Source organism: Apteryx rowi, unplaced genomic scaffold, assembly GCF_003343035.1.
Source record: "Apteryx rowi isolate R43461 unplaced genomic scaffold, aptRow1 scaffold_5, whole genome shotgun sequence".
Taxonomy (NCBI): Eukaryota; Metazoa; Chordata; class Aves; order Apterygiformes; family Apterygidae; genus Apteryx; species Apteryx rowi.
Genome location: NW_020450760.1, coordinates 6,812,752 through 6,830,936, shown reverse-complemented (window position 1 = coordinate 6,830,936; position 18,185 = coordinate 6,812,752). Strand labels below are relative to the sequence as shown.

The 18,185-nt window shown below is 39.5% G+C and overlaps 1 protein-coding gene across 2 annotated transcripts in view; it reads left to right on the top strand.

The window, feature by feature from the left end:
- UNC79 (unc-79 homolog, NALCN channel complex subunit) overlaps window positions 1-18,185 on the top strand; it is a 107,248-nt gene that overhangs the window by 34,784 nt on the left and 54,279 nt on the right. The window contains exons 22-29 of one of the 2 annotated variants that reach the window (XM_026079529.1): window positions 530-687; window positions 1,055-1,236; window positions 1,769-1,970; window positions 3,623-3,802; window positions 7,016-7,302; window positions 11,725-11,907; window positions 12,732-12,894; window positions 17,321-17,470. In XM_026079529.1, the coding sequence (XP_025935314.1) occupies window positions 530-687; window positions 1,055-1,236; window positions 1,769-1,970; window positions 3,623-3,802; window positions 7,016-7,302; window positions 11,725-11,907; window positions 12,732-12,894; window positions 17,321-17,470 (1,505 nt within the window). The remainder of the gene's footprint in view (window positions 1-529; window positions 688-1,054; window positions 1,237-1,768; window positions 1,971-3,622; window positions 3,803-7,015; window positions 7,303-11,724; window positions 11,908-12,731; window positions 12,895-17,320; window positions 17,471-18,185) is intronic. The other variant, XM_026079530.1, reaches the window with a different exon arrangement.

The following is an 18,185-nucleotide window of genomic DNA, read 5'->3' as shown; positions in this document are numbered from 1 at the left end:
ATGCTGTTCTGAATGGAGTATGTTATTCAGGGCTTGCAGCTGTTTGGTATCATTTTCACTGAAGATCTCCTGAAATTCTAGGGTTTTAGCAGACTGGAGGATCTGTCCTGAATCTAAGAACTAGTAAATCTTGAGTCCCTGACATCTGATTGATTCCTGGATGCACATGATTCRTGGCTCCAAGGCTGGCATGTGCAGAACTTGGTCACGTTGGAAATGCTAAACTGTGGCGTAGGTTATGTTCCATGGCAACAGTGCCTTGAATTCAGCAATATCTTGTCAAATCTGAAGTGTTTTAATGTAAGGGATATTTGAACCTGGGTTTTCAAGAAACTCTGCTGTATTTGAAGATTTCCAAGTAGCTCTGTTCTCATACCAGCAACTGTAGTGTTCACACGAGTGCTTAGGATGGCTCATAGAGGTTGTCATGAAAAGCATGTTCCCACTAGTGGTACAGTGTGGACATTTAGAAGAAAGGATGCCAAGGGATTGCTTTTATAAGCAGACTTGCTATTTTTGATCTTTCCAGCTTATGGGGAGTTGTGAAGTCTGAGTTCTCTCAGCTTTCTTCCCTGGCAGTCCCACTTCTTCTCCATGCGCTTTCGCTTCCCCATGGAGCTGACATTTTCTGGACAATCATAAACAGCAATTTCAACAGCAAAGATTGGAAGATGAGATTTGAAGCAGGTAGGCTTGAGAATTGTAGGCTGTTTGTGTGTGTGTTGCTTTGCTGAGGAGCTGAAGAGGTAGAGCTTTCTCTGCTGTAAGTGAGGAGAACTGTAATTGGTGATTATCTTTTTGCTGGTTTGGGGAGTTTTGGAGATAGTTTGCTGCAATGCCATAGCACAAAAAGGCAACAGAATAGAGGAGAATATGAGACCTTCTGGATAACCAAAATAAGATCAAATTCACAAAAATATTTGCCAGCTATTTTTTTGTTTTTGCTTTCTAATATGCCTCTCCTAAAAATATCTATATTTTAATCAGGACATAAAGAAGCCATTGCCTAAATTAATATGAATATTTTCTTTGTCTTGGGGCATGGCTGCTACAGTGGAGAAGGTGGCTGTGTTGTGCAGGTTTTTGGATATTCAGTCTGTGACAAAAAACCACCTRCTGAAGTATTCTTTGGCTCATGCATTCTGCTGTTTTCTGACTGCTGTGGAAGATGTCAACCCAGCAGTAGCTACAAGAGCTGGGCTATTACTTGACACCATAAAGAGGCCAGCTTTACAGGTAGGTTCATTATATGAGACAAAAAGTATGCATTCAAACAGAAAGCTGAGTTTTGACCCAAAGTTCAAGGGGGTTCAGGTGTACAGTATCACCATCACTGTTAATAGCTCATAAGACAAGCCTTATGGATCCTGATAATTGACAAAAACGCAAAACAGCTGTGGGAAATGATACTGCCCTAGCCCCAACTTTGGCTACAAGGGATTACTATGGCATTTGAACTGTTACTGGAGAAAGCTGTAAATGTTGTTAAAATGTGATAGTGTGTACCAAATGCTCAGTAGGTAGAATTTTGCCTTCAAAATCAGTGTAGAAAATTCACCATTCTAAATACGGTGCTTGTTTATCTCCTTACTTATCTTACTTTTCTGCTGGTATCAGTAGCATTGCTCCTGATTTAAAACACTAGGAAACAAGAKCTAAACCTTTGTTCTCTATTAATTGATAGAAGTTGTGAGCTTTGACCTCCTGTTGCTTTTAAAACACTTATAATAGTCTTCGCATCTCAGTTCTGTATTTTTTCTCTACACAGGGTCTCTGCCTCTGCCTTGATTTCCAGTTTGACACAGTTGTTAAGGACAGGCCCACAATTCTTAGTAAGCTTTTGCTGCTTCATTTTCTAAAAGCAGATATTCCAGCTTTGAGCTGGGAGTTCTTTGTGAATCGCTTTGAGACCCTGTCTCTGGAAGCACAGCTTCATCTGGACTGCAACAAAGAATTCCCTTTCCCAACAAGTAAGCAGAAACCAAATCATTCTGATCACCTTTTATCAGCTGCTGGAATTTCAGCTGCCTGCAAGGGTATGAGAGAGATGTAGGCCTCACCTGCATAAACTTGCTGAAACTAACTAATCTTTCAGGTCAGAAGAGAATAACTCAAAGTAAACACTTTTTGACTGCCCAAATGCAGATTAGGATATATTCCATTACAAGTTTGGGCATTGTGTTTTACTCTCACTAGAAGGTGATTCCCAGCCCTGGTTGAAACATGATCTGGTTCTGTGATGAATCAGCTGCAACCTGCATTAACCTATTTGTTCTTTTGTAGAAGTTCTTACRCTATTAGCATTAGTATTCCTGAAGGGCTAGATCATGCCTGACCCAGTTCTGTAAGGGTCTGTACAAAGACAGATGAAGGTATGATCCCAGCCCTAGGAACTGCATGATCTCCAAAACACAAACAAATGCATGGGACACGGCACAAGAGGTACTTGGAATCTTAGAGCAGGGGCTTGGTTAACTATTCCTGCAGGGACTGTAACAAACTTCTGTAAATGTTTGTCCTGTCCATATTTTGTTTCTTGATGAGATTACGTATCTCTTTCCATTCACTTGGAAGCGGAAGGGGCTAAAATAATAACCTGTGCATGATTGTTTAACATGCTGAATAATTAAGTTTTCTCACTCAAGTGGTGGCCATGAGCCAGTTCTGTTTTCATCTGACTTGCTTGGAGGAGGTGGGGAACAGCTGTCTGGACAGCATCTGCTCCATCAACAGCCTAATGACTCCTCTTGCAATTGTGTGAAGCCCAGTGCCTAAAAAAGCCCAGGTGATGCTGCTGCATCCATCTAGGAAATGGATGGAGCTGCAAACATTTTCTCCTTCGTATATGGGTATCTTGGCCCAAAGTTGGGACCTATTGCTGTGGCCTGAGAAGGGAATCTCAGCAGTGGTTGTTAGCACCTTTGGCAGCAGATGTAGGGCTGCATCTTTAAGTAAAAATATTTGAGAGCATTTAATTTAAAAAATGCAAAAGATATTTTTCAAGATTCTTTTGAACCTTTCTTTTTGCCTTTTCAAAGACATCTATAAGTGGTTCAAAGGATGGGGTCACCAGCTTTGGTGACTCAGGTGATAAAACTCWAAGGGTTTGAATGTGCCACAGACATGAGTATAGAAAAACATTAGTGACTCCATTGAGATAGATGCACTGACGCTACTGGTAACAGCACTGTAAAAGCATAACAACACTCACAGGATTTTGGAGGCACTGTTCAGATCCAGGATGATAGGTGTAGGCAGGACAGAATTTCAGTCTGAGGTAGAACTAGAGGCCACATTTTGATATGAGTGCACTAAATGTGATCCATACTTATGAGGTTTCTGCCATTTTAAATAGAGGGCACCTTATACTCCCTTACCCTGAAATTCAGGTTTTGGGGTTCAAGAGTCTGGTTTTGTCCAATCTCTAAATAAACAAAGGGATTTTACAGATTTTAGACTGAGCGCGTGCAAATGAGTTCCTTGCAGATGGACCCCTTGAACCTGTATGAAGCATTCTTGACTTCAATGGGACCTGGGGCCCAGTTGCACTTGGCACTAGGCAGCATTAGGGCCTCGCCATGCTGTGGAATGAATCCTAACTTGGTCAATTGCATTTGCAAAGCTATCACTGCTGTCCGGACAAATGTCGCCAACCTCAGTGATGCAGCAATGTGGAAGATCAAGAGGGCTCGTTTCGCACGTAATCGTCAGAAGAGTGTGCGTTCCCTGAGGGACAGTGTGAAGGGACCAGTGGAGTCAAAGAGAGCGCTCTCCCTTCCAGAAACCTTAACCACCAAAATTCGTTGAGTATCTATTTATATTTTTGTGACACGCCTGTATCTTCTCCCTTAGGATTGTATCCTATTGCTGGGAACTCATTGTCAATATTTATCCAACTGGGATAGCAAATTTAGACTTCTGACTGATTTGGACATTATTCAGATAATGACAAGTCAGTGAGTTTGACGAAGAACATAGACAAACATTAGGTCTATGCTCTCTTTATTTAAAATGCCAGAACAAAATGTTCTAAGACTAGTTGGTAGATAGAACTTAATTTTTTTATTGTGGCTAATACACAGTAATTTTGTATAAAGTAGATATAGTGTTCWCAGAACAATTACTCTACTACTAATTTATTTATTAATTACAATTATTGATCAGTTTATACAGTGTTTGCTAGACATCTTAGAAGCAACTCTTAATGTCTTGGATGAGCTATTGGATATCTTCAGAATTCCTTTGTCAAAAAAAGGAATGTACATGCAGCAAATCCTTCCTGCCATCTTGCACAGGAGGACAACTTAGGTGCTGGAAAATCATAGGCCTGTATGGAGCGCTATACAGATATTTCCCAAGCAAAACTAAAGCTTACCCATTCTCATTTAGAGAATTTTACAAATGCTAATTAGTCTTACATTCAATTTGGACCCCTCACATTGCTCCTACCCTTACAATAGCATTCAATCATGGGTACTAGTGAACTGCTAAAGTTATCGAGGTAATTCCTTTTCTCCAAACCAGACAACACCATATTTTGGGACTCTTATGTCATCCTTCTTGATCAGCTTCTGAACCTGCACAGGTGCTCCTGTGTGATGACTCTTGTACCAGCAAAACTGAATGATGAAGAAAACTAGAATTACAGAACATAAGTGCACAAAATCTGTAGAGCACAAAAGTGACATGTTTCAAACTGTTACACTCACTGCCTGACAACAGTGCATGAGTAAATGAATGTATATATGGTAGCACTGAATATATGCTGAAGGTTAAGATGCCAGTACTGCTTATATAAACAGACCTGTTCTTCTGTTTTTTTTTTTTTTTTTTTTTTTTTTTTAAGCTGTCAGCTTGACCAGACATGAGCAGTCTGCTCCAGCACTTGGTGGAACACCAGATCAAACACCAGGTAGGTTAGGAAAGGGGGATGTTTCGATGAAACAGGAAAAGCAAGGCACTAGTGCTGGCTTTCTTGCTGACTCAGAAGATGAATTTATGCAAGATGCGAGCTATTTAAAAGGCTGAGTGATTCAGGTGTCTCAGTGTGGTTCCACAAGGTGTAAATTSAAGTTGTATTGTAGATCTGTACTGAAAACTGCCCCCAGTTGTAAATAGTGCTTCAGGACTGGGGGAGATTATTCAGAGCAGTCAGTTGTGCTGCTAGTGTCTCACCCTCCTGTGTTTCATTGCCCACAGGAACTAGCAAATCTTAAGTGTGCTGTCCCAATGAGTAACCTATGTTCAGGTTGATTTTTCACCTTCAGGTTTTAGAGAGCCAGTAGACAGAATGCTTTTGAGTGCAGGTACTATAAGTTGCAGTGTCCCCTCTGTATACTTATATCCATCCTGAGTCCCTTATTTTTTATTTACTGACAACATTTTGTGAAGATGCAGCCCTTCTGTCAACCGTTTGTAGAATAGCTAGCTCAGCAGGGCCCAAGTAAGTATATAATCTCTAAATAAGGATGATCACTGACATTTCTTGCTCTGCTTGAGCCCTGTATACGCTGACCAGCTGGAAGTGGAAATCTCAGTTTCAGATCTTTTTACTTCTTTCTTCAGGACTTGCAATATTTTCAACAGACACAAATTCACAATCGGAACAGATCAGTTTACTGGGTAATCATTTGAACAGGAGAATGCCTTGCCCACATAGGCACTAACTTTGAGATATGAAATGGATTAGGAGAGTATCTGAATTAGCACTGTTTATAGCCCTATCATATCAGCCCAGTGAGAGTTGGCAATCAACCCGTCCTTAAAGAACATATGTGCAGATTGTCACAGGGTCATAGAAAGAGCGAGTGAAATAAAGGTGCGAAGAGCAGATATGAAAGCAAGTGATTGTTCTTTTTTATTARCACCGTTCTCTATATTAGGGTTAAAGAAACCTGTCACATGAAAAGTGTCAGTCTCACAATAGGCATTCTCAGCCACTGTGATTTTATTAGACATATTTTGCTATTTTGAAGCCTCAGTTTCCAGGTTCAAGTCATTATCCGAACAGCAAATTTCAATTTTCACTAAAATACATATATAAAAAAAGTTGTAAGTACCAAGTAATCACTGATATGAAGAAAACTCTGACAGCATGATTTAGACTTCTCATAGATGCTTTGAAAACCAGAAGACAAATGGCTTTCCCTCTCCTCCTGCACAGGACTTATTACTTCTTTTTAAAATCTCACAATTATTTGTCATTAAACAGATTTTTAATCACAGATCAGAAAATTCATCAGAATACATTTTAGTAACTATTAAAATTAATTGTGACCTCATTAACAGTAATGGTATTTAATGAACAAATTAAAATTAATGGTGTAATCAAAAACTTAAATTTCAAGTATCTCCCCCTTTTTGATGCTGTCGCAAAGAGTATTTTCTCTGATCTTTGTTAATTATTCTACTGAAAGTAAGGTGTGCATTTTATTTATAGAGAAGCATTTTATCTAAACTACTGCTTAACAGACCATGTTTGTCATTACTTTCTTTACTGTGCTGTAGCCATTCACATTTTCATAATTAATAAAAAAAAAAACCTGATACACTGATGTGTGAAATACCTGCTGCTTTTTGTGAATTCAGTTGCTATTGTTAGTATAGCACAGAACTGTAAGAACTGCTAAGCACTAAAGATCTTTAGTAATATAAAAGGCCTTACACACAGGGTGAGATAGAAGAGGATACCTCTAAAAGCAATTACTAGAGGAGTCTGGTAATAATAAACAGATCTAAAAGTACATGGAAATATTGTAAAAATCCATAACAATCTGGAATATGAAAATGAAAAGACTGATGTCCACTAATATTGGCTGAGAAAGAATGAAAACTATGCTAGATGAGAATATGGTGGCCATGGGATTTGATTTGCCTTTAATTCCTATTGATATAAAGGAATAGTTACACTCAGTTTGGCAGAGATGCACTGGGATGGGAAGATTAGCAGCTTTATTAAATGTGAGAAAGCTGAGAAATAGGCAGAATGTCACCAATGTCTCTCTTGTACTGCTAGGACAACCCTCCCCAGAGAATGATAATACAATAAAAGATCTGCTGCCAGAGGATGCTGGGATTGATCACCAGACTGTCCACCAACTGATTACTGTGCTCATGAAGTTCATGGCAAAGGATGAGAGCAGCGCTGAGTCGGACATCAGCAGCGCTAAGGCTTTCAACACAGTCAAGCGCCATCTGTACGTCTTGCTTGGCTATGATCAGCAGGAAGGATGCTTCATGATTGCACCACAGAAAATGCGCATTTCAACTTGCTTTAATGCCTTTATCGCCGGAATAGCACAAGTAGGTGAAGGCACTTACTACCTTTTGCAGCTATTTCTCTTTGCCTGTGATTGAAACGGCAGTAGCACAGCCCTCCTTGTACCAAAATAATGGCTGAGTGTGGTAACCCTATTTTGCTCTACTTAATACCTCCTCAACTGCTGAGGTGAATTTGGGAATGAGGAAGACTACTTGCATCTTTACCCTTCAGAAAACTCTGTCTGATCTAATTAAGTGCTTTCTGTAGAGTTTTGCTTGGGAATAAAAAAAGTAAATGGTTACAGAGAAGGATGCTAAATACCTTCATGCTAGTGCTCTAAACTTGCTACATTGGTGGCATAGCGGTAGTGCGTGTGTGCGCGCACACACATGCATGCACAGGTGTGCAAGTACTTCTGTGTTTGAAAAATCAGAGACTGCTCCAAAATGCCCCTTACCCTCTTTCCCTAGCCTTTGAGTGCCTCACTTTCCTCACATATAATTTCCTGCTTTCCCCCTGAGGAAGACCTGAGAGCCATGAGCCCTTGCCTGTCCCCTGCGTAAATAATCTGTAAGCTTTCTGACATTCCTCACTTTGCAGTAGACTCACTGTCCTCCTTAGAGTGGACCAGAAATTTCTTTTCTCCCTTTCCTAGGGACTGGTGCCCCTTTCATAAAATCTATACTGCTATGATAAATGACTTTGAGCAGTTGCCTTGTACCTTCTTTCTCTACCTTTAAAGTAAGGATGGCAGTTATTCCTTATATCACAAGCCTCTTCTGAGGCTTGATTCTTACTGAAAGAACATTTTTTGTGATGATGAAAAGCATTGCACACTTGCACACTTACTGTTTATGGTGAAGAAGCTTCATCAATTCCATAATTCCACAACATTTTCTCCTCATCACAGTATCCCATAAGGATTACTGTAGGGGAGAAGACAGTATTATTGCTTTAGATATCTGCCAGACTCTTAATATGCCTGTTGTAAAGTTCAGCCATTGCTCATAGCTGTCCTTACCTCTCCCGTAACCTCACTTCTTATTACGGTTTTCTGGTTCCATACACTGGAAGGAGTGATATTTTTGAATATCTTGATTCTTCATTGTAATGAAGATAACTTGCATGAACTTTCATAGTTATGGAGAAGTCAAGTATCTATGTTCCAGCAGGCAAAATAGAAGGTGTCAGTGCAAGATGGATAACTGCAAATGCATCTGATCCACTGTCTTGGGGCAGCATTGCTGTATGTTGTTCCTGGCTCATCTTCCCCTTGTACAGTTTTAAGATGAAGCATGTGAAAGGAGGTTCAGGCCCATTATGTTGTATTGAGAGTCCAGAAGTGGTGGTTTAGATCACAGGGCAGTATCTTCCACACTTCTCTGCACGTTTTCCAAGTCTGGATGCCCAAACTTCAGACAAAGATCTTAAATGACCTGGTTTTCAGAAGTACTACTTACTGCCCCTCTAAATATCAGCCCTGCCTTTTCTATTTTTAAACTGTCTAAGGATAGCCAAATTCACCATTTCTGTCTGAAAAGCTTCATGGATGAATCTTGGCTCCACTGAAGTCAAATGGAGTGTGTCTGAGGACTTCAGTGGGCCAGGATTTTTTCTCCATRTTGTAGGTGTCGAAACTCTTAAATTGTTTTTTGGGGAGATTTTTTTCTTAGCTGTAAGGATGTGTTCTGTTGGGAATCTCCTTTGCTGCAAAAGAAATGCTATTTGATGCACTCTCAGTACACATTAGCAGAATGAAAAGTCTGTATGGAACTTTTTATTAAAAAAAAATAAAAATCTGTTCCAATTACATGCTCCTGCTGCCCCCCCGGTCATATCTACTTGCTTTGCACTATCAGCTCTGCAAACATTGGGACTGGACTAGCTTGCCTGATTCCTTGGTTTTAATTACAAACTTGGTTGGAATGATCAGTTCAAGAAAACATTATCAAAGACTTCTGTTAACGTTTTGCATCATAAAATCTGAGTATTTGGAATTTTTGAAAGGATAAAATGCCTTTTTTCCCTCCTTAGCAGCAAATGTGGAAATGTTTTGCTGCTTGAAGTCAGTTCAGTATTGCCCCGCATGGTGGCAATGTTGTACAATCCTGTCTGGGGGGTGGAAGTACAGCATGTGTGGGAACCTAGCAGTGTAGTGCTCTACTCCAGATCCCAGGCTGAGTTCTGCTCAGGATTTGTAGCATCATTTCTTCTAAATCTGCCTATGACATCTTAAAAAATGTGTCTACTCAACTGAAGGCCTGTCTGCATTACAGGATGTACTGTGTTAAGGCAGGGCTCTGTCTTCTTGTATGGATGACTTTGTCCGAACCATGCTATATAACCATAGCTCAGCCTGAGGGCACAAGGCGTTGCAGGGCAGGGCCATGTTTGGTGATATATGCCATCTGATTGACAGGGCAACCCTACATGGATAGGCATGGGATTCATCTCTTTACCTCTGTGCATGCAGCAGGAAAATCTGAGACAGTTGCACATTGAACTAGAGGATTTTATAGGGAAAAAACTCTAATCAGCCTGTTCAGGAGGGAACTTGGGAGATAAATTTTGTGTTTGTAAATTAGGCTTGTCCCCATGTTCTAATAAAAACAAAATCAAAAAGCAGATATACAGCTCTGAAGGAAATGGATGATGTGGATGATAAGCAATGTTTGTGTCTGTTTAGATGTACAGGGCTCCTGATAAAGTGCTAAGTCCATTTAAACTGCAGATCATGGGAGGTGATAGATTTTAGGGGATGCACAGGTGTTTGCTTGCTCTGCTGTTATATCTCTCTAGGCATCAAATATCAGTCAGTGTCAGAGGCAAGGGCTTTGTGGATCCTGGGTATGATCTAGTTCAGCTACTGATTCCAGGACATATGGCTTTAAAGAAAGCCAGCCAATATTGCAAGATTGATGAAAAATAATGAAAATTAGCAATACAGTGTCAATAGAAAACACAGTCGTGTCAGTGAGAATTTATGCCCACACTGTAGCTAACTGTCAGGAGTCAAGCATATAAGATAGGCACCAAGTGGCATGATGCTCTTCAAAGTTCATGAAGGAGGCAAGGCTTATGGTTAGCAGTAACAATAGCAACCTGGCTACAGCAGCACCACCGCTTAAAAATGATGAACATTTTCTATAGCTGGATATTTTTTATTAGCTTTATTTGTGGATCCTTTAGGAATTAAATATTTAGACTTCCTTCRTAACTTCTCTGCCACATACTTACCTTTGCTATAGCAAAGAGTGGGATTCTTGGCTGATTACATGATTCCAGAATATGTGGCTTAAGAAAAAAGCAGCTAATGTTGCAAGACTGATGAGAAATTAATGAAAACTGGCAGTGATAATTAATTAAAAAAAAAACCCTCACAATTGTCTGTCTGTTAAACATGGGGTATACCATAATATGGTTTTGTCTGTTGAGGCATGATCAAACTATGCTATAATGCTGTGTTATCCCAGCATAATTTATTCTATAGACATTCCAATGAACATTGCAATATAGACTGTGCCAGATAAAATGCTTTTTATAACACATCTTTTGTTTCATTTTGCATATCTAGCTAAAAGAAGACTTTTCTACAGTAAAATAAAAAGTGTTATTTAATTTCCTAGCACCAAACAGTTTTGGGAAGTGTTTTATAGCAGTGATTAGGTGCTGGAGAAACGTTTTTTAAGTCATAGAATTAATTCAGAAACCTATTTTCCCTTTTCATAGCTGGTGCTGGCCATGAGAAGTCCATTAACTTTCAAAGATGAAAGTGATGTAAAATGATTTGAATAGTAATTCTGTCACGGAATAAAATGTACTGAAATCTTTCAGTACAAGGAGAGTATTTAAGTGCGAAATATGCCTATCTTTTGTTTACAGTTCAACAATTACTGTTTGTATGGTTAAAAGAAGTCATTAAAGAGTTTAGTTAATTTGTTGCCTTACAGCTTAACACAAGACTGTAGGAGCCCACTTTTCACTTTCCTTAGCTTTTGGACAGCTGTATTGCAGAAGGATGTCATCAAAAACAGCAGTTTGATCAGCTGAACCACATTGCACACCTAGCTTGTATATGTTTGCAGATTGGCAGTTGTATAGATTTCACACAGTCATGCCTGGCTGGACTCACTGTCTCCCAGAAAGATACTTTAAAAGGCTTTGGAATGAGTGTTGATGCGTACTTTGTCTGTAGGTCTTGCTGGGTAGAGCTTGCAGATACTGTCAAGTGTGGCTTTTTGCAAGGGTAGGTAACAAACCAACAGTTTCACTACAAAGGAATACATGCAACACAAAGTTGTTACAAACTGGCAAGCTGGCAAGTTTCTACCTAATAGTGAGGCTGCCTTGAAAATATGCTTCTTTTCACTTAACTAATATCTAAACTGCATTAGATATTTTGCCTTTCAACATCAGCATTGTTGATTTTGGTGTACTAACTCCTGTGCTAATATTCTTTTCAGGTGATGGACTATAACATCAACCTTGGAAAACACCTTCTTCCCTTGGTGGTGCAGGTGTTGAAATATTGCACTTGTCCTCAGCTAAGGCATTACTTTCAGCAGCCTCCTCGCTGCTCCCTCTGGACCCTCAAGCCTCACATTCGGCAGATGTGGTTAAAGGCTTTACTTGTCATTCTTTATAAGGTGAGTGGCCTTAAAAAGATGCCATCCACCCTAAAATTCACACTTCAAAGTGAAATTTATTAGATAGAGTACCTAAATCTACTGCAAATGAAAGGAACTATAAAGAGTTTCTCTTCTTTGGTTTTCTTACTTTGTGTATTTAATTTTAATTTGTCTGAAGTAGTTTACACTTTCATCTGTGCTAGTGACCTGTTCCTCTTGCTGTCTGTATTGTCTTTCATACAGCTACCCGAGAAAGAAAAATACATATTTGAAAATAGGAAAATACTGTATAAAGTTCCAAAAGCTGATAGAAAGGAAAGATCATGGATAGTATTCTATGTAACTTAGAACTGATTTTAAAAAATTGGGTAACTTTTAAATGCAGTGGGTCAGCTTAACAACTTGTATTCTTTAGTTAAGTGATGCTTTTAGGAAGCGTTATTAAAATACAATGTGTTTACGTGCAGAAATGAAGATGTGAATGCTTTTGATATGTTTAATAAAGTTCTAGCTGGCATATAGGGTGTGCAAAGAAGTAGAGACACTAGCAGTGAATGTTAACATGCAGATTGAAACAGAGTATTTGGAGACCAGTTCTGATACGACCTTTTGCAGTATTATTAATAACTGGTTTTGTAATAAGAAAATCAAGGAAACAATGTAATAAATGTCTGTACAAAGCTGAAAACAGTCCTGCTTCTCATGATGTATTTAGAAATGTATGATCAAAGTAAGGCAAAGGAYATCTGGCTGAAAATATTCTTGTCATTTTTCTATTTTATTGCCTAAATGTTTATCCAAAGTTAGTTTTTAAGCCGAAGTTTTTCTCTTTCACTGAACAGTATCCCTACAGAGACTGTGAAATCAGCAAGATTGTACTTCACCTAATCCACATCACAGTCAATACCCTCAACGCTCAATATCACAGCTGCAAGCCCCATGCAACTGCTGGTCCTTTGTATAGTGACAACAGTAACATAAGCCGATACAGTGAAAAGGAAAAAGGTATTTTAAACACTCTCATTTTTATGATACTCTTTAATTTAGTTCATTAAGTCTCGCTGCTGTTGTAGATAAAGGGTAAGTGTGGTCTGAATTTAGAACATAGGTGTCTCAATGAAGACCAAGGTGTGATTCATCTGACCAACTACAGGCATCTATAGGAAAAGAAATGCACTATTTGTCTGGAGGCTGAGCATAGCATAGCAGCCTAACTTGAAGAGAGTGTACCTAAGACTTAGTAGTTCAGTCACCGTGCCTGGCTAGTCCTTGGTCTTTTTTTATGAAAATATTAACTGCTTGCAAATTTGATGATGGAGAATCATGCCCACACACAGGAGACACAATCAACCTGTTACCATGTTGTGGATATTTTCAAATATTGGGAATGGGTTTCATCTGACTAAGTGTAGACATCTGTGTGTGCTAGCTGTCTAGAATCCAATCAGAGTTAAGAGGAAAAACAGGTGCTTTTGGAGTGCATATCATTTCATCCCAAAGCAGATGGTCAAAATAGCGAATGCTATATAGTACGTAGTTTATAGTAACATATATAGTAGCAAATAGTAGATGTTGAAATATGAAAATGATAATTCAGTCTATGGTTTGTTTTTTCTCTGACTGTGAAAGGAGCTGAAGTTGACCTAGCTTAGATACAAACATGTATGACGTAGATGTCTAAGGGCAGAGGAGGATGCTTCCACCCCCAGAATCTGTGTCTGATTGTTAACTTTTCTGTATGCACTTGCCAGCTATAACAAAGATGATGTGATGTTGTGAGCTGGTGTAAGTTTAGGTCCTGAGAAGTAATATATGGAGCAGTGGATGTTGTTTACCTTGACTTCAGCAAGGCTTTTGACACTGTCTCCCATAACATCCTCATAGACAAGCTCAGGAAGTGCAGGTTAGATGAGTGGACAGTGAGGTGGATTGAGAACTGGCTGAATGGCAGAGCTCAGAGGGTTTTGATCAGCGGCACAGAGTCTAGTTGGAGGCCTGTAGCTAGCAGTGTCCCCCAGGGGTCAGTACTGGGTCCAGCCCTGTTCAACATATTCATCAATGACTTGGATGAAGGGACAGAGTGCACCCTCAGCCTCCAAGTTTGCTGATGATACAAAACTGGGAGGAGTGGCCGATACACCAGAGGGCTGTGCTGCCATTCAGAGAGACCTGGACAGGCTGGAGAGGTGGGCGGAGAGGAACCTCATGAAGTTCAACAAAGTCAAGTGCAGGGTCCTGCACCTAGGGAGGAATAACCCCAGGCACCAGTACAGGTTGGGGGGGGTTGACCTGCTGGAAAGCAGCTCTGCKGAGAAGGACCTGGGAGTGCTGGTGGACACCAAGTTAAGCATGAGGCAGCAAGGTGCCCTTGTGGCCAAGAAGGCCAATGGTATCGTGGGGTGCATCAGGAAGAGTGTTGCCAGCAGGTGGAGGGAGGTGATTCTCCCCCTCTACTCAGCCCTGGTGAGGCCCCATCTGGAGTGCTGTGTCCAGTTCTGGGCTCCCCAGTACAAGAGGGATGTGGCACTACTGCAGCAAGTCCAGTGAAGGGCTACAAAGATGATTAGGGGACTGGAACATCTCTCTTATGAGGAAAGGCTGAGAGAGCTGGGCCTGTTTAGCCTGKAGAAGAGAAGGCTGAGAGGAGATCTTATCAATGTGTACAAGTATCTGAAGGGAGGGTGTCGAGAGGATGGGACCAGACTCTTTTCAGTGGTTCCCAGCGACAGGACACGAGGCAGCGGACACAAACTGAAACACAGACACTTCCATCTGAACATGAGGAAATACTTTTTCACTGTGAGGGTGATAGAGCACTGGAACAGGTTGCCCAGAGAGGTTGTGGAGTCTCCTTCTCTGGAGATATTCAAAAGCTGCCTGGACGCAATCCTGTGCAATGTGCTCTAGGTGACCCTGSTKGAGCAGGGGGGTTGGACTAGATGATCTCCAGAGGTCCCTTCCAACCTCAACCATTCTGTGATTCTGTGATATGTCACTGAATGCGATTCCCTACAATTGCAAAGTTTATTATGTGATAAATTTATCTGATCAAAACTTAAAAGGTTCTTTTGATGTTAAACTACAGCTACCTTTTAGTCATTTGTTATTTACATCCTCCTTTTCAAACATTCTTCCTAGTGTGCAGCAAACTATTCTTCCTGAAGAAGAAGAATACAAGGAGCACTCTGTCCTTTTATGTATGTCAGTACCTTTTCTCTTTTGCTGCTCTTTGCTCAATGAAAAGATATCCAACAGAACAAAGACCTGAAATTTGTTTGCCTGAAGAACATATCTCTCAGCTCTAGCAAATTAAAGCAACCTTAAAATGGATGTAAATGATACATTACATATTCTAGCTCACTTGAACATTTTGTATTGCCAGAGAAGGGCTAAGAGGCTTCAGATAACTGTGAACTTGCCATGAATTTGTCTTTGCTTTGAGCTGCTGAAGTGAGTTAGGGTGATTTAAGAATATTAAGGGTAGTAGTAACACATTTATAAAACGGATTCAGGGTTGATTCTGAGACGTTTCCAAGACTAAGTGAAGTGCCTAGATACTCAGCTTGCTGTTCAGTGAGTACCAAGTTAGGTTTAGAAAATCTGGTGTTTCAATCCTGTATCTGACATTGATTTCCTGGGTGGCCTTTTGTCTCACTTCATTACTGTTTCCCCATGTTTAAAGTAGGGTGAATAGTATTTACCTGCTTCCCAAAGCTTGTTATGAAGGATCTGGGGCTGCTCAGAGATAAAGGACTATAGAAGGGCAAACTCTTACTTTGTAAATGCTGACTTCATCAAAGGGGTGAGTGTCCTCCTTTGCTGAAGTTGTACAGAAGGGCAAAAAGAGGATGCAGGGAAGTTTTCCTCCACCTGCAAGAAGCAGCCAACATCATTCCATAGGTGTGTGGAAAGCTGAAGTCCCTTTCACCTTTCCTAAGGAGGCTGGTTTAGTCTCTAGCCAGGTAGTATGTGAGCTGCTGAGATCATTAAAGGTGATGTTTAGATGATCATCATGAGAATTTTGTTAGGCCGCAAGGATCCCTGTGCCAAGGATGGATTTTCCCAGTACTGAACCTCTGTCCTAATTTTTCTGCTACACTTTGTGATTGGGGTCATGGCATGTGTACAGATTGTTGTAGAGCTGATGATGAATCCTGTGAGAAAGGCAGGGGAAAACTCGATGCATACAACATAGAGCTAAAAGTGATCTCCCAGTTTATTAAGCCCAGTCCCTGCAGAAATCTGTATTATCAGCTAATTTTGTTAATTTTCTGGTTTCATCTTATCATTTGGGTTTCTTATCCTTCATGCTTTTAGGTGGCTGTTCCATAATTTCACATCTAATAGAAACTTTCCACCAATTTTAAAGTTAAATATATTAATGTCTAGTTTATGTCTTCAGTTTTAAGCCATTGTTACACTTAGGCTTACTTGTCTCCTTTTCATTCCTGGACACCAAACACATTCCCTCTCGGTGTTTGTTTACTAGAATAAACAAGGCAAACTCTTTTTGCTTCTTCTCTTAAGATGAGTGCTTTATTTTCTTTAATGTCCTAGTAGTGTTTCTTGTTTCCTTGGAGATGCCTCACTAGATACATGACAGACTTGGATTTTTCCTTTTTTATACAAGTGACATATGGTAATTGTTTGATGGATGAATAGACTGGAATCTTTCTTCTTCTCTGCTGTCTCCAACTGCAAGGTCTCAAATTGGAGCATAATGTTTTGCTATTACATCCTACATCAATAATGTCATTATTCATAGTTAGGTCTCATTCTATGTTACTGGCTTCCCAAGATTATCTGTTTCTTCTTGGTTATTATTCTGATCTTCCTCATATTGGTCATATTTGTACTTTTGTATTACAGATTTAATAACACACTCCTGTATTTTCTCTCCAAGTGGCTGACTGAAATATTTAAAAACTGGTCCTAAGACCATTCTTGTAGAACTCCAAAAGTGAACTCCTTCCATTTTTTTTTCACTTTCCTATTTTGCTAGTTCATTACTCACTTTGAAGTTCTTATACTAATTCCTATCTCTTTCAATGTACTAATTCTCATTGAGCACTATGGTCGGTTATATACTGAAGTCAGTGTCCAGATCTACTGTTTTTCTTCCTTCTAAGGAATCTGTTGTCTTATTAGCAGAAAAAATCAGGTTAGAATGGTAAAAACTTTGGCACGCTTTTGTTGCATTGTATCCCATTATTCCATTTATCTCTGTCCTTTCAAACCTTAAAAATTCAAAATGTGACAAGAATGGCAAAGGATATACTTGGGATATGCATTTCTTTACAAGTTTCAGATGATTCTTCATTTTCCAATTCAAAGCTAATTTAAACTAGCTAAGGATTTGCTACATGGACTGTTTTTCGTTCAAGGAACTGCACTCTCTTAAGAATATTAATGTTTTTTCTTTCTCCAGCAGAGGAAGACAGTGTTTTTGATGAATCTGATATTCATGATACACCAACCGGACCTTGCAATAAAGAGTCTCAAACTTTCTTTGCAAGACTGAAAAGAATTGGTGGCAGCAAAATGGTGAAATATCAACCAGTTGAGATGAATGCTCAGAGAAGTATGAATTTTTATCAACATAAACTCATGCAGAAATACATGTTAGATTCAAGCTATCACCTTTTTTTGAAGAGTTTGTTGCACTGCATAATTTAAATGCAAAGACTCTCTCTGATTTTTGAGAGCAGGTACTCTCCATTTCTCTGAAATGAATTCTCTTAAAGGAATCTCAAAATAGACACTCCAAAATGAAAGATGTAAACATGTTTCATGAAAACATGTAAAATCAGCAGTTGTTTTCTGAAAACTTAAGCTCTTTTGAATATCAGAAAGTTTCTTAAGAAGACTTCTTGYAATCTTTTTCTACCATTTGGTTGAAAATTTTTATTCAAATTAATTTTTTTCACAGAAATTGGCTTTTTCATTGTGTGGAACTCTAGGACAAGCAATTTCTGTTGCTACAAATATGCTAGTTTTTCATTAGAGAAAAGGGTCAATTGCTGGTTTCCAAAAATAGAAAAGGGGTTCTGTTTACAGATTTAGGATTCTGGAATGAACACCCTAAAAATTAAAGCATCAAAGAGCCTCCCCCCCTTTCTCTTTTTTTATTCCAAATATTTGCACAGGGAGAAAAACATTCTGACTAGAGCAAACATCTGCTTTAACTTTTCTTGCTGCTTTTTCGCATGGTGATTGATATGTGGAATGTTTTGAAATATGGGGCTGATAATGATCAGGAATATTATGTGTTACTCGAATACATGTTATTAATGATA